This window comes from Ascidiella aspersa, chromosome 2 (assembly GCF_963924565.1).
Source record: "Ascidiella aspersa chromosome 2, kaAscAspe10.2, whole genome shotgun sequence".
NCBI lineage: Eukaryota > Metazoa > Chordata > Ascidiacea > Phlebobranchia > Ascidiidae > Ascidiella > Ascidiella aspersa.
In genome coordinates, this window is record NC_139448.1 from 2,201,544 (window position 1) to 2,216,446 (window position 14,903).

General features: G+C 35.8%; 1 protein-coding gene across 3 annotated transcripts; it reads right to left on the bottom strand.

Moving 5' to 3' along the window:
• Positions 1-2,415: 2,415 nt before the first annotated feature.
• LOC146163108 (serine/threonine-protein kinase 3-like) lies at positions 2,416-8,358 on the bottom strand. Of its 3 annotated transcripts, none has more exons than XM_083383189.1 (5): positions 7,710-8,358; positions 6,423-6,569; positions 4,992-5,118; positions 3,798-3,908; positions 2,416-3,202 (listed from the first exon to the last, which is right to left on the bottom strand). In XM_083383189.1, the coding sequence occupies exons 1-5, from the start codon at positions 8,285-8,287 to the stop codon at positions 2,672-2,674; spliced, it is 1,494 nt and encodes a 497-aa protein (XP_083239315.1). In that variant the 5' UTR covers positions 8,288-8,358; the 3' UTR covers positions 2,416-2,671. The 3 variants fall into 3 exon arrangements, with proteins under 3 accessions (XP_083239315.1, XP_083239317.1, XP_083239316.1); XM_083383191.1 differs by having other exon boundaries at positions 2,416-3,189; positions 3,794-3,908; XM_083383190.1 differs by having other exon boundaries at positions 2,416-3,192; positions 3,794-3,908.
• Between the last annotated feature and the right edge of the window lie 6,545 nt (positions 8,359-14,903).

Consider the following 14,903-nt stretch of genomic DNA (forward strand, 5'->3'; position numbering starts at 1 on the left):
GGTCAAGCCGGGACCGTCGCTCTACCAACTGAGCTACACAGGCTCAGAGAGGAGCGTATCGAGAAACAACCATATTGCTCAACTTGTTAGTACAAGCAATTCAATTGAAGGGGATCCACAGTATCATCTCATTTATTCAATGAAACATGGTCAAAAAGCAACTTCAGAAGGGCTAGATCTCAGTTATTAACACATATATGTGGTGTGCATGTTTCTTTCGATAACCTTTGAGCCTTTTAAACAACACTGATATATACTTCATTAATTAATCACCTGACTGTTAAAGATACATTTAGGACAAGGAAACACTTAATATTTCACAGGGAGTTTGAGCTTTTATTAGCAAAGGAATTTTTCTTGGGTAAATGACTCGCAGCTTTCCACAGTGAAAGCAACTTCGCTTGATTGCAGAAAAAACAACAACAAATAACGAACGAAATCATTTCATAAGCAGTAGATAAGAATACATCGCCGGTATAATGATGGTGCGCTATTAAAAGTTGTCGTTCTAATGTACAAAACTCATACTAGACACACGAAATGTATTTTCCTAAAGAACAGACAAGAAAAAAATGTGTTAGAATGATTTTGCAAACACTTAAAAACAGATGAACGCCACTTATCGTACCAAAACATGGCTTAGAACTATTGTAAGTTAAGTTAGGGTGATATATTACTTCAAAGTTATACAACAATAACGGTCTTGTGCCTATATTTGCGATATTTTTACACATGGCCAAAATGTTGGACAGTGGGATTAATTTTAACTTGGCGGACAGGAGAGAAAAAACTTTTTCCAGGTTTTAGGAAGTGTAGAACGACAAAAGTGTGGCAATAAAGGCACAGCTTCAAAAGAACAGGAAAAACAGACAAAATTACGTGAGAAATGTTGTTTCCATCCTCGCGAACATTTATAAGATTTAACGAAATATAATAAAAAAAATCCACAAGAGGTTAAAAAATATGTCGTGGTGTGAAGTCTAGGTTGTTGAAACGACGAAATTATGCGTTAAAAGTTAAAAAAAATGTCCCCACCCTTTGTATCCCTATATTTGGTGCACAGTAAGCAGTTATATTTATTAGGCGTCTGAAAATAACTAATAAACGTGTAAAAAAAGATCACATGAAAACGCAAATGTGTATTAAGTAAAACTTTTTTACTTCAAGGTAACGAAACTCCGTGATTTTCCATCGTATAGTTTTGTAAGGAAATCATAAAAATTTGAGCTTTAGAACACTTCATTAAGTTTTACGGGAAATGCTATTAGAAAAGTTAAGGTTGTTTATATAAACAGTTTGGTGAACGATAGAAAACTGTAGGTAGTTAACAAATAATTTCGAATCGTAATAGCAATTTTTCGCCGAAATATTCCCAGACGCACAGTGTAGGCGTGTTGTTCACAAAGAGAGAGTATAATTAAAATATACAACCCGAGTAAAATATCATTTCCTAGCGTTCTGTACTTTGAACTGCGCAAACTTCGAGTATAGACATTCCATTATTACCAAGGGAAACTGCTTGGTTTGGAACATGATGCTGGTGCACTTACACAACACAAATGTCGCGTTTTTTTAGTGACCTCCACCATACAAACGTTCCCAGGGGTGGATTCTATAAGCTTAGGCCCCTGGGATTGCACATTAAGAAATTGCGAAATCGAACACAGCTTTCGATTCAATTAAAAAGCAGCGTAAAAGGCCATTCAACGAAAATGCGGCGGGGATTAGCGCAGTTTTGGACTTTAATTTTCTTCCTTTTTAAAATTTTTTTTTTTTTACATTCTTATAAATTTTACCTTTTTACCGGCGCTTGGTCCCATTCAACACATAACATTGCAAGCAGCGATACAGAATATAAATCAGTGATGAAAACAAGTTGCACTTTCCATTTATGTTTAAGCATAAACCACCATTTATGTACTTAAAAGTTATCTATCATAACTGATCACATGGTCAGTCTTAGCGTGATAGCTTATATCTTGATGCAATGCGAACAGAGAAATCAAAACGTTAAAAAAATGTAGTATTTTGATCACTATATTGTAATTTTGACCCCATAGTGTTATAGACCGTAGAGTACGACGGCATGGTTTGCACATTTGAAGTCCTGCGTTTTTTTAATTATTTCGAAAATACAACAGTATTAATGTCATGGTCAACACAACTAAAAAAATATTTTTTTAATTGTTTTTAACGCAACTATTACATGACTTAAGCTGAACATAAAATGAATTCAATAAATATTAAAAAATCATAAATTTGTATAATATTGCCCAACGGAGAATTGTAAATGTTATGAATGTATTACGAAGCGTCGAAGCCCTATACTGGCCGGGGATAAATAAAAAAAAATACTAAGAAAATAATCCTTATTTCCTATTTTCTAACCAAAATTTTTTTTCTTTGAATAACTATGTTTTGTAAATTTTAATGGTTTACAAGACAAAACTTAAAACGCTACAATTTAAAGGTTATTTGAGCGTCATATGGTTTCTGTATTTGGGCCGAAATGCTAATCGACTCGATAAACCGCAAGACTGAAAATCTAACACTGTTCAACTATTAAAGCCCTACAGACCACTCAGTTAGGCTTTAAAACGTCGCAATTTTGACATTTAAAAGCCCAGTAGCTAAAAACAACCCACAGGGGGGAGCAAAAAGTCTGTCTTCCTCAGAAGTTTTGCTGTCTCCGCTTCTTGGCGTCAATCGCGTCCAATATGGGCTGCCGTTTCTCGCTGTATCGCTTCCTTAGCTCTTCAATCTCCTTCTCCATGAGCGGATCAAGAGCTTGGAGGCGCGCCTGGAGGTCGGAGACGCTCAGGTTCTTAAGGAAGTCAAAGTCCATCTCGGTGAGGTTCTTCCCAAACTTCCACGCTTCCTCAGGCGGAAGACCTTCGCGCTTCGATCCACTCCCGGAGTTCGACCTCCCATCGCTTCCCGAAGCGTTGTTGTCGAAATATTCCATGAACGCGGGTCGGTTGCCGCTGCCCTGCTGGCTGTTTGACGACGGTCCCGTGTCGAACCTCTGCATTGTCCCCGAGTTGTCGTCGTCCTCGTCGTTTATCACCATTGTTCCCATCATCCCGTCCATTGTGTCGTCACCATGTTGGATCATTGTTCCGCTACTTGCGTTTGTGTCGTAAGCGCTCTTCAACTTCATCGTGGAAGCATCGCCACCCCCGACCCCAACTCCTCCGTCAACCTTTTACGAAAAGCAAGTTAAATTCGTAAAATGAATAACATAGTCCATACAGAAGTAGGTTGTATTTTGTTAAGGTTTCAAATAAATCCTAAAATATTGGCTGGATGTTGTAGCAAAACGTAGAATGAATATAAAAGCCCATACAGAAGTAGGTAACATTTTGAACGTTTCAAAAATTTCGAATTTTAAATAAACAGTTTTTCAGAATTAAAAGTTACAACTGCCTTGTGAAACACAGGCACAATTTTTATTTCTTTCCTGCATGAAGGTGTGCTATGGCATGTGTTTTGTTACTAATGAAAATGCCAGATTGCACATTTATGTAGAAATCTTTCTGGGTTACAGCGACTTTGTTCCAAGTACAGGGTCGTGGAAACAAGTGACGTGATTATTTTTAGTTGTGTGCTTAGTTTATTTCTAAGAATGTTGCTCCATTTAACTAGCTTGTTTAATTCTATCTATACACCCAAAACCGCCTTAAGCATTGTTCCCACATCTACAACTGAAACTGCATTCAAGGGTTACAACTGCCTTGCAAAACACAGGCACAATTTTTAGTTCTAATGTATTTAGTATATAGATGTTGCCAACCGACCTTAAGCATTGTTCCCGCATCCACGTCTTCATCATCGTCATCTTCCTCGTCAGAATCCGATCCGTTCTTCAACTTCTGCCGTTTGATCTCCATTGATTCTTGCACCATCTCCTGAAAATCAAATAAAATTAAATCTGTTGCAAAAACATAATATCCAGCGCTATTGTGCTTGGATAGATTACACGCAGTGAATTTGTTGTTGAATCCTAAAAAATCAACAATTAAAAAGCTAAAAAAATCTATTTAATTATTCAGTGCTACCAGTATATTATGTTATTAACATTTCACAATTGTCTTACATTTAAAGGAATTATTTTCTTGCAGTAGATTACCAAGATTAAATTTTTTTGGCTGAGTTTAAAAATAAAATAAATCCAAACTAGGATATTGAGAGGTTTGGCCTTAGTATAATACAAACATTTAACTATAATTAACCTAAAATAGTAACTTCATGATCTACATAAAACTACCAGAATATGCAATTTTTGTCTTTAAATTTAGCGGCTTTCAAACTAAAGACTAATTCGAGGAATGACAGCAACAAAGGTTTTTTATTTAATGTGTCTGCTATGCACGAAATAAAATACAATATAACCATTGGGAATCAATAGTTGATTTGGCTGTACATGATAAAAACGTTTAGCATTAAATAGCTCTTTTAAAAACGTGCACAGGTATTGACATTTAAGGAGGCAAAAAGGTGACAAAAAACATGTCTGCAGAAGCTACTTAATAATTAATCAGCCACGCTACCCATGTGTCTTTATATAGAAACCGAAGTATCGGTGTGAATTGAAAAGCCACACTTATCTGTAGCATGCAACAAGCTAGTTTGGCTTCAATTAATAAACCACTTTAAATTTTCCAAATCCCTAACACCATAGTTCAAATCGAAAGACAGTCAAGAAAAATATTTTCTTTTTTTTTCTCCTTCACTTTAAGGGTGGCCAAGCAAATCTTATTTTCCATATGGGAAAAATTACTTCAGAATTCGCATGTATCTCTAAGCAGAATATACTTGTGTATAAACAAAATATTACTTTATTGTGTTTCATACTAACAGAGCAAACATCACTACAGATAAGAGTACAGAGCATTTTTATTGGTGACACATTCAAAAAATATTATTGTTTCCTAATTTGTTTTCAAAGGTTGAGTTTATTGTTCTTAATGCAACACAAACATACAACGCACCCGCAATATGCTGTGCGGCTTTGCTTCTTTGATGAAAGGATCTTGTAGCAGAGCTGTTGCAGTGGCACGTTGTGCTGGGCTCTTGATCAAACAGTTGCTCACAAAGTGAATGAACTTTTCCGACCACCTATACGCAAAAACAAAAAAAGTTTAACGTTCATGTTGTGTATCATGTGAAACAATTAACTGTACGTTGTAAGTACGATTCAGATTAACCTCTGAACCATACCTCGTCAAACTACAATCTGGCTTTTCCTGCCATCTTTTTAATGTTGGAAAAAATACTTTAACTTAAGTGTTGGAATCGTAAAAGCTTATAAGTCATAAAATAATTTGAGATTAACATGTTTTATTTAAAAATAAAAAATAATACTCGTCAGACTTCGTGATCATGGGCCGAAAACACATTTTATAAAAGTAAATTTTCTTCGGGTGATAAAGTGTAATCAATTATCAATTTCTTGCATCCGATAGTGTTTTATATTAGAAAACCCAATGCAAACTTTTCAAAAAATATGTTTAAAAAAATAAATATAAACTAACGGAAATTTTACCAACACATAATCTAAAAATATCCTGATCACTCTCAATACCTGACTACCAATAAATAATCAATTGAGGATGTTCCACCCACTTGAACAGTTACATCATTATTTTTGTCAGACTTAAATTGATGTCAGGCAAAACCATTTTTAGTGAAGAGGCCTTCAATACCCTCTCGACGCAATTATGATTCAACAGTTGTCATAACAAGCGCCCTATTTATTGTTGGCCAGACCATTTAACAGAATGTTAGTTGAAGCATTTATATCCAGTGTTGCCACAACTTTTTATGTAATAGGACATTAAATAACTTTTCAAATGAAATCTGTGGAATTTTTAAGGACGTAAATTGGATCACTTGATTTGTTTTAAATATAATAAAAAAAAAAGAAACAGTAAAAATGCCATGGTCAACACTTTACAAACTCAAAACTTAAGGTTGGCATAAAACAAAATTGAAAAATTAAAAAAAACATTCAAGAACATTCTCTTTAATAAGCAAACCACATTTAAGATATACAAAGATTCAATAACTTAGTGGTATATCGCTGTATGGTTACAAAGTATGGAGTGAATTGAAAGTCTTTTGGAAAGCCGTAAATCCTTTTAGTAGAATTATCTTAAAAAACACCGCGGTATAAAACAGAAACTAAGCAAAAAAGTGCAAACAGAACATAGAAAGTAATAAAGCGTAAATAAAGCCATGGTTCTTTGCAATTAACACAACTATCAAAACTAAGAAAAGGTTTTAAAACTACTTTCTTTTTTCCAATCAACAATTTACTAGATATCCAAGAATATTATAGATAACCTTTGCATTTAAAACTGTATATACTTTTTAACACACATAGCTTTGCAATGAAAAATAATGTTGTTCATTTAACCTACTTTTCTGGGTCCCTAAAAGTCGGGGGTGGTTTCGTTGGGATCATGAATATCGCCCTCATTGGATGGATGTCCGAATAAGGGGGTTTTCCTTCGGCAATTTCGATTGCGGTGATTCCAAGTGACCATATATCAGCAACACAATCGTACCTAGAAAATTATAATTTATTATTTTATATTCATCTATTAGATTTTTTTAATTTTACAGTGATAGGTAAAAGTTACAAAAGAGATTCAGATTGAAACAACTTCACTGCTTACTGAGAAACAAATGTTTTAAATTATTTTTGTAGTTTTTTGGTTTCCTTTAGACACAAAAACATTTTCTTTCATAGTGTATATGTTTTAAGTTGGTGTGTCATCAACTTTTTATTAACCCCTAGGAAGCACTTCATGGTATAAAATCAATTAATAGTTAACCATCTAAAATAAAGTACTAATTTGCAAACAAAAGGATCTTAACAATCAGAATTTTTTTTGCTACCAAAAGGTAAAAAAAACATGTGTTTATCATTATTAGGTTTGCCTGGTAAAAATGACAAACCTGTTTGGGATATAATCCAACAATTTAAGAACCACTGCTCAAAATATTGCAATAGTTGGTTTCTACATTTAATATCTAGTAAACAAATTCATAATGCATTTATTAAGTGGTTTAAACAGCTTAAATGATGTTAGCAAACATGTTGAGGCTTATAGCAGACATACAACAAGCTTGTTAACAGTGTTCAACCTTCAGCGTGTAGCCAAATAATTATTAAACAAACATCTCGTCCAAAGTACTCTATGCATGCTACTATACTTTGTAAGATAGCAAACAGCAGCATATTATAATTAATTTGAAATGTTAAACAGACCTTACTCCGGTGTTTATCTTAAACAGTTTTCCTCTTTTCACATTAGGATTGTTAAGTTTAGAAGGCCTACCTAATTTTTGTTATGTTTGAAATTTTTTTGCGAAATGCCGCAGTAGTGCTAAAGGTTTCGTATATTAAAAACAATTAATCAATCAGAAAAAACCTTAAAAAAAGGGAATTTATCTCCTAACCAATCAATTTCCTGAATAAATTACATCTGGATAGTGTTTTATCTGTTTAGAAAATGTTTTTACTTATATGACCCTGTCTTACTTGCATTTTAATGATCCTTTTTCATGATAAACTTAAAAATAATGTTAAGGGTTTATTAATTGTTAAAAAAAAAAATGTACAAAAATCTGGATTAAAAGGTGGAAATAAAATTTGTTCAGGTGTTTCACTTTTTCTTGAAAAAATAGAGTCAATCTCGTACCCAATTTCCTGAATAACTTCAGGTGCCATCCAAAACGGAGTTCCGATCACAGTGTTACGCTTGGCCATCGTGTCGGTCAGCTGACCTGCGACCCCAAAATCGGCCAGTTTACTGTGTCCATCTGTGTTCAGGAGAATATTGCCAGCCTTCACATCGCGGTGGATTTTCCTCATGAAGTGAAGGTACTCGAGTCCCTTAAGTGTGTCCCGGAGGACCGTGGCTATCTCCTCCTCAGTCAGGGTCTTCCGCCGGAGCCGGATTATGTCGGACACGGAACCGGCGCCGCAGTATTCCATAACAATCCACAAGTCCGTGTTCTTGAAGTAGCTTCCGTAGTACTTTACCACGTACTGAGAGTCACATTGTTGCATAATTGCTATTTCCTTGATGATCTCTTGTAAATCGGACTCGACTGGAACTTGCTTGATAGCGACAACTTGCCCGGCTTCCTTGTAAATAGCTTTGAACACGCATCCGTAGGCTCCTTCTCCTAGCTTTTCGAGAAGATCGAAAACCTCGTCAGGTTGCTTCGTCAAACTCTCTTCGCTCAACTTTTTAAGCGGCTTTTTGTTTTCCATTTTGTTGATTAAGGTGGACAAAGAGATTTACCAAAAAAATTTATTAAACCATTGATTACAACATGCTAAACAAAATTGAAACCTGGAATACACACATATCCGTAAAGAACAAATAGTATGACAACTTGGACATTCTTGGTTGTTATTATTGTTAAAGAACTTTAAGATGTTTATTTTTTAAGAGTGTGTCTACAAGGAACTAGATATTTAGCAAGAACTATGCCAGATTAGAAAGTTAGGCCAGTTGCAGTTTCAGTCGTGTCGGTAGCATTCAACAAGTCAATGAAATGCGCAACAACAGTCTTACTGTTTTTGTTAACAGTTATTATTTACTGCCGCGCAAGTTGTATCTATTTAAAAACATCTCCCGCAGAATATTCAAGTTTCCAGCCTGGTTTTATGAAATGGTGATGTATAATAAATAATAAAGTGTGCTAATAAGTGCATACTAGATTCCCAGTTCTTTCCTGTGAAAGATCTCTGGCATGAAATGCTTAACCAAAACCACACCAGTGAAAATGCTTGCCCAAAAGCACCCTCAGTCTAGTGAACTTAAAATAAAAAATACATCGAATTTCGATGTGATTTTCATCCCAAAAAAACTTTGCAACAAATCTTTGTTGGCCACAAATTATGGAATAAGTAAGGGGCGCAGACAGACAAACAATCCGCCGTCGGTCATCGCCTTACTTGCAACCCTATACGGTAAACTTTTTACGTTTTTAGAACTATCACTATTATTAAATAACCAATCATACAAAATATTAACGAGAAAGCTTGTGTAAAAAAACAATTAATTGAGAAGGTAAGCGTACAGATCTTAATAACATTGCTTAATAATTTAAATAAATGAGCCAGGTTCTTACCAAAAGTTTGTCTCATTTTATTAATTACTTACGGCACTTTTAAACTTGATAGAGCATTACTTAATACGATAACACAAGTCAAAAATTCCAAAGAGTTACAGCGTTTTTTTTTTAGTTTTAAACTGACGTATTTTCATTGGTAGATATAAATCAAACACGTATGTAGAATACCTTGAATTTAAACGGGATAATTTGTGAGTCAAAAAAACACTTTCGTTTTTCGAAAGATTAATTCTTTACGAAACGAATCATTTCCTCCAAAACTTTTCGCCTGCTGCTTCCACTTGTGACGTCACAACACGCGACACGCTCCGGTGCGTCTCCAGTGGATCGTGATGAGTTTTGCTATTTGCAGATCTTGTCCAGAAGTGCTATTTTAGTCGATTTTCAAGTTTTGTTCACTTATTATGCGTGTTTCTATGTTAAGCCACGATATAAAGCAGAAAATTAAAGTAAAAGTTGATTTGAACACTAAATCATTTTTTTTGTAAAATATTTATAGTTATAAATAAGACTAAAACCATAAATGTAAGTAATACTCCGTAAACTTAAATTGACTTGAAGCGTATTGTGGTTGTAATACCGATCAGCAAAAAAAATTAGTTGTAGCCTAAGGCCCGTTTACACTACAGCTGCACTGAGCTGAGCAAAGCGTAATTTGCATTTAAATTCTATTGTGGCGAGCGTTTCACACTTTGCTAAACTCAAGCCCGGTGCAGCAGCTGCAGCTAGCTTAAAGTTACGCTTTGCTAAACTCAAGCCCCGTGCAGCTGGAAAAAAATACGCTTTGGAGCGATTTTCACGCTTTGCTAAACTCAAGCCCAGTGCAGCTATAGAAAAACATTCTGTCAAACACGTTTTGACGCGATTTTCACGCCCAGCGCAGCTCAGCTCCGTTCAGTGCAGCTGTAGTGTAAACGGACCTTAACGAAAAAACGGAAGTTATTACAACGAAAAAAGTTATCTTATATTATAATTTATCATTAAAATAAAACCTTAACCAACACGTCGATCGCCACATTCCGCCTGGTCGATTGCGTCGAATATATGTTACGTCATAATAGTAGCTGTCGCGCACAAGCGGAACATTAAAAAATGAACAATTGTTGTCTGCACAAGCCTAAAAAAGCGTTCTGTGTTTTTTTTAAGGTGTTTTGGTGGACCGAAACGGTCCCCCAAATTTCTCCAGCGGTTTCCCCAATTTTGGACTTTTTGGTATTTAAATGAAACACTTGCGGCCTCTTAAAACTACTTAGCGGTCACCCAAACTAGACCTTAAAAAAATTCTGGTCTCATGTTAGTTTGGAATGCAATTAACACTCAAAAGTCTATTAAGTGATCTTGCGACTTTTTTACCGAACCCGTCGTAAATATTTCAGCCGATGGCAATCAAGCATAAGTTGGCTACACCTGCATGCGATAACAACACGTTTGTACAAGAGGTTGTACACCGGATAATTATTGTAGGAACTTTTACAGCTAAAGTGCTAGTGTTTAAGTTGCTTACATGTATTATTATCCATGAAATGTGTCTTGGAACTTAGTTTAAAAGAATACTTCAATTGAGTATGACTTTCAGAATCAAATAACTAAATAAAATGGCTCTATATTTTAGTGACATCTATATAGCTTGATACATCACAGGTCCAACTAACTTTTCCAGAGGCGTCGCAAGTAGAAGAGTTTGAAAACCGCTAAATCATAGGCGGTCGATTTGACAGCGCAAATTAAAAATATTGTCATTTGTGTAGCGTAATATTTCTTTTTCAAGTAGCATAACATTTTTTTTTTATTTAGCATTTGCCAGTGTTTTAATGGCTTACGTGGCTTAAGTCACATTTTCCAAATGGCTTGACTCAGATGCGTAGCCAGGATATTTTGCGCTCGGGGACAAACTATAAAATTGGCGCCCCATTTTCCATGTTTAATCACATTTTCCATTACATTAACATAATATACCTTACTTTGTACAGAAAAAAACAATTCAAATTTTAATAGAACATTGTATTTAAAGAAGCAGCTGCCTTATTTTGGCATTTGTAAGCCTCATTTTGGCGCCCAGGGACATATGTACCCCACCGCCCTCCCCTAGCTACGCCTCTGGCTTGACTTGATTTAAGTTATTTGGACAAATGACTTTGGTTAAAATGAAGTGAAATTGCATTATTTATCTTAATTTTTGCACGTTAAACAATTTGATTGCTATATAGGCCTGCGCTACGTTTATGGCATATTTTATTGAAGTTATTGCTTACAATCGAACCGTTTATTAGCTAACGTTTTATTTTATAACAAGGACATGACTTGCTCTAATTATGACTTGACTGGGACTTGACTTGGGCAAGCGATGACTTGTACAGGGACTTGACTTGTTATTTATTCAAAAAGACTTGACTTTGGGACTTAAGTCATTTCAAGATGACTTGTTTGCATCACTGAGGATTTTCCTTATATCCTCATGAATCAGCTAAGTCAAGCATTTTCAGAAATCGCACTTAATAACAACACTATAATGACAACGTAAAAAAACAACGTTTTTATTGGAAAATTTTAAACTAACTTGTGTGACGCAAAAACATCAAGTAAAAAAACATTTTTAAATAAGGTCTTTGCCATGCTAGTTTCTAAATAACGATTAGAATATTTTTTTTTAAATATAACATTTTACCAAGTAAATATTTCAAGTCGGTATATTTATCTAATGTTAGATAAAAATTAAATATCCCTATACAAAAACAGAAAACTATGTCAAAAATAGTTTTAAATGTACAGAAAAAGAAAAGAAAAAAATATAACAATACTTGACCGATTCGGTAATTTCGGCCAAATGCAGTAAAAAGTTAACGATAAAAAAACAATATAAGTGCACTTGATTCCCTTCATTGACTTAAGTTTCCAATACTCAAGCAGTTTCAGTCTTCATCAAAATTATCCAAGTCAGTCATATCGGTTTCAAACCCATAGTAGATTTTCGGGTTGCTGGTGACTCTTTCCAGCCACGTAAGAATCCGCCAGTTCAGAACCGGGTCCGAACTGTGATACTGCAAAATGCTTGAATCCAGTGAGGCGTAACCTCGACCAGTATAGGGGTCAGTTGGGTTGCCTTTGGGCTTTTTAAACCAGGAAAAAGAAGTGTTTTCGATGGTGGCGTTGCAACAGTCGGATACGCCGTGTGTGGAGGTGAAGGATTGAGTTTGGTGCGATCTGAAAAATAAGTTTTAAAGACAGTTTACTTCCCGATAACACGCTTAATCGTTAACAGTAACAGTAACCAGGGCTACATAGTCGGAGTTGGACTAGGGACTCGACAGAATCGGTAAATTTGTCCGGATTCAAACTCTGATTGTTTACAATCGTTAACAGTCAATCGTTGACCACGCAGTTTGGTGCATAGCACGTTGTACTTGGCCCTATGATGCAACAATAAGCAAAAGTAAAAAAATCTCTGAGACACACAACTTTTAAAATACAGTACCTACAGTGAATGTATTGTTATCACGCGGTCCACTACTTGGTGGCAAAACTAAAATATTAAAAAGTAGCTCGCGGTCCACTGAAAATTGCTCAAAAGTCCACATTTGGGCCGCGGCAGCAGTTTGCCAACCACTGGTTTAAACTTACTTGTTGGTCGGAGTTCCCGCTGAATCACTCATCTTGACTCCCATCTGGTTCGCCGCTTTTATTGCGTGTTGGCTGGGCTACAAACAAATGTGGTATGCGGCAATGTAAGTAGCCGAAAAGCTCGACAAGGAATGCAAAAACCTGACTGGGCTACAAATATGGAATGTTCAACTTAAAGAATCGTGTGAAAAGGTTTAACCACAGTAAACAAAAGAAAAAGATCAAAAAAAAAGGAAAGATGTTAAAAGGTTTAGGCAGGCTACAATTTCGCCGCTTTCTTAAAATTTAAAAATATAGTATTACAGCCAGATATGATTGAAGACAAGGTTAAGGCTCTACCTATATGCTAACGATAGAATAGTGTGACAATACTAATTACAACTGCCAGAGGAGCTGTTTTTTCATTTATAATAGTTTGACAATCTCATTACATAATATTATTCATGCAAAAAAAAAATCGTGATGTAATTTTAGCTTTGAAATAAACTAAATATAAATTAAAAACCACAGAAATATACTTATTTTTTGACAACTAAACCAACTCACCAGACGTAGCATCCGATAAAACCGTCTTATCGGATGAGCGGTGCGCGGTGCAGCTCGCGCGTTGGTCTCTGTCGTCATTTCCGGTTCCCGCGACGTAGACCGAAAGCCTTCAACGCCACAAGTGGCCATCCGCGGGTTCACCAGACCGGAACGCTTCAAAATGGTGGCTGAGTGTTCCCGGGAATTCCCCGGTTCACCCCGGGAGCCCGCCTGGGCGGTCTTGGGTCTCCCCATGGCCTGTCGGTTTCTCAAGGCTATATTTTGCGAAAAGTTGCCCTTTTTTGCTTCTACTTTAGTGGCAGAGTTCCTGGGGCTGTTCGAAGGCGCAGAGGGCGTTTCATACATCGTCAAGTTCACTGTTTTGCCCCTTGGTGGCGCTGTAGAATCGATTTTTTTCACTTGGGGATGAGGCGATTTGCTTGACAATCGAACGAAGCGAAGTTGCGACTAAACAGTGTTAAACTTTGTAACAGAATTAATAACCTCAATCAGTAAGTTGACCATTAAGTTTTAAGTTGTGTCTACCAGAAAAACTTCACTGTGAAAAGTGTAAAACTTTGTAATAGAAATAATTACCTCAATCAGTAAGTTTGGCGTAATAAGAATATCAAAGTTCCTACAATGTAGGTATCATTTTTGGGGCTTTGATATTCTTATTACGTCTAACTACAACTTCAAACCATTATGCTCCAAAGTAAGTTAGCCATGCGTTTTAAGTTGTGCCTACAAAAAAAAATTGACGGTGAAGCCCCTAAAGTGTCTTTTGTTATTTTATGTACATAGTTCTCGGAAACAAATTCAGTTAGGCTTCACAACAACCTTTAACTCAATCGAAAAATTTGCCAACTAGTAAACTACCACAACTTTGTTAAAAAATATTCGGTTAGTAGCCCATAAAAGTTGTGTGGCTTGGTGGGGGACAAATGAATTCAACTTGCATAAAATTAGTTAAAGTGGAAAAATAGTGGAAAATTCCAGACAAAAGTAATCCAATCCTAATTGTTAAAATTAACCATTTTGAGTTAAAAAGTCTCACAACTTAAAATTGAAAAACAACAGTGTTGCCGAATTAACTGGAACTGAAAAACAGTGTAGGAGTCGTGCCATATTCGTGTATGACGTCACTGCTTACGTGTCGCGTGGAGCACCGGGCTTGGGGGCAACTTGCCAGACCTCGCTCTTCTACACGTGGAGGATTGAGCTCGTAGATGTTGCTCACCTGAATAAAAATTGTAGCAATATATATATATAAAGTCAACTACTTGATTAACTACAAATAGCCACATCTTACGCATGGGAAGAAATAAATATCACTACGTTTTCCTCACTCACTTACGGAACTTTGCTTAGTTAGATTTATTGTAAATGTTTTAGTAACTTTGCTGTAAGTTTTGTAATTTTAAGCATCATTAAAGTTTTCAAGGACTATAAAAAAATGTTATGAAGTGACTTATAATTTTTCGTACGGGCCTCTGCCTTAAGGTCATCGACACCACCCTATTATCGGACGAGTAGCGATACTAGCACTTGGCATAAGGGATAATCGATATCGGACGCCCACACTGACCTCAGTTTGTTTACTG

Coding starts and splice junctions, on each gene's coding strand:
- LOC146163108 (XM_083383189.1), bottom strand. CDS start 8,287: ATGGAAAACAAAAAGCCGCTTAAAAAGTTGAGCGAAGAGAGTTTGACG. Junction 6,570..7,709: donor GAAGTTATTCAGGAAATTGG/GTACGAGATTGA, acceptor ATAATTTTCTAG/GTACGATTGTGTTGCTGATA. Junction 3,203..3,797: donor ATGCGGGAACAATGCTTAAG/GTCGGTTGGCAA, acceptor TTTTCGTAAAAG/GTTGACGGAGGAGTTGGGGT.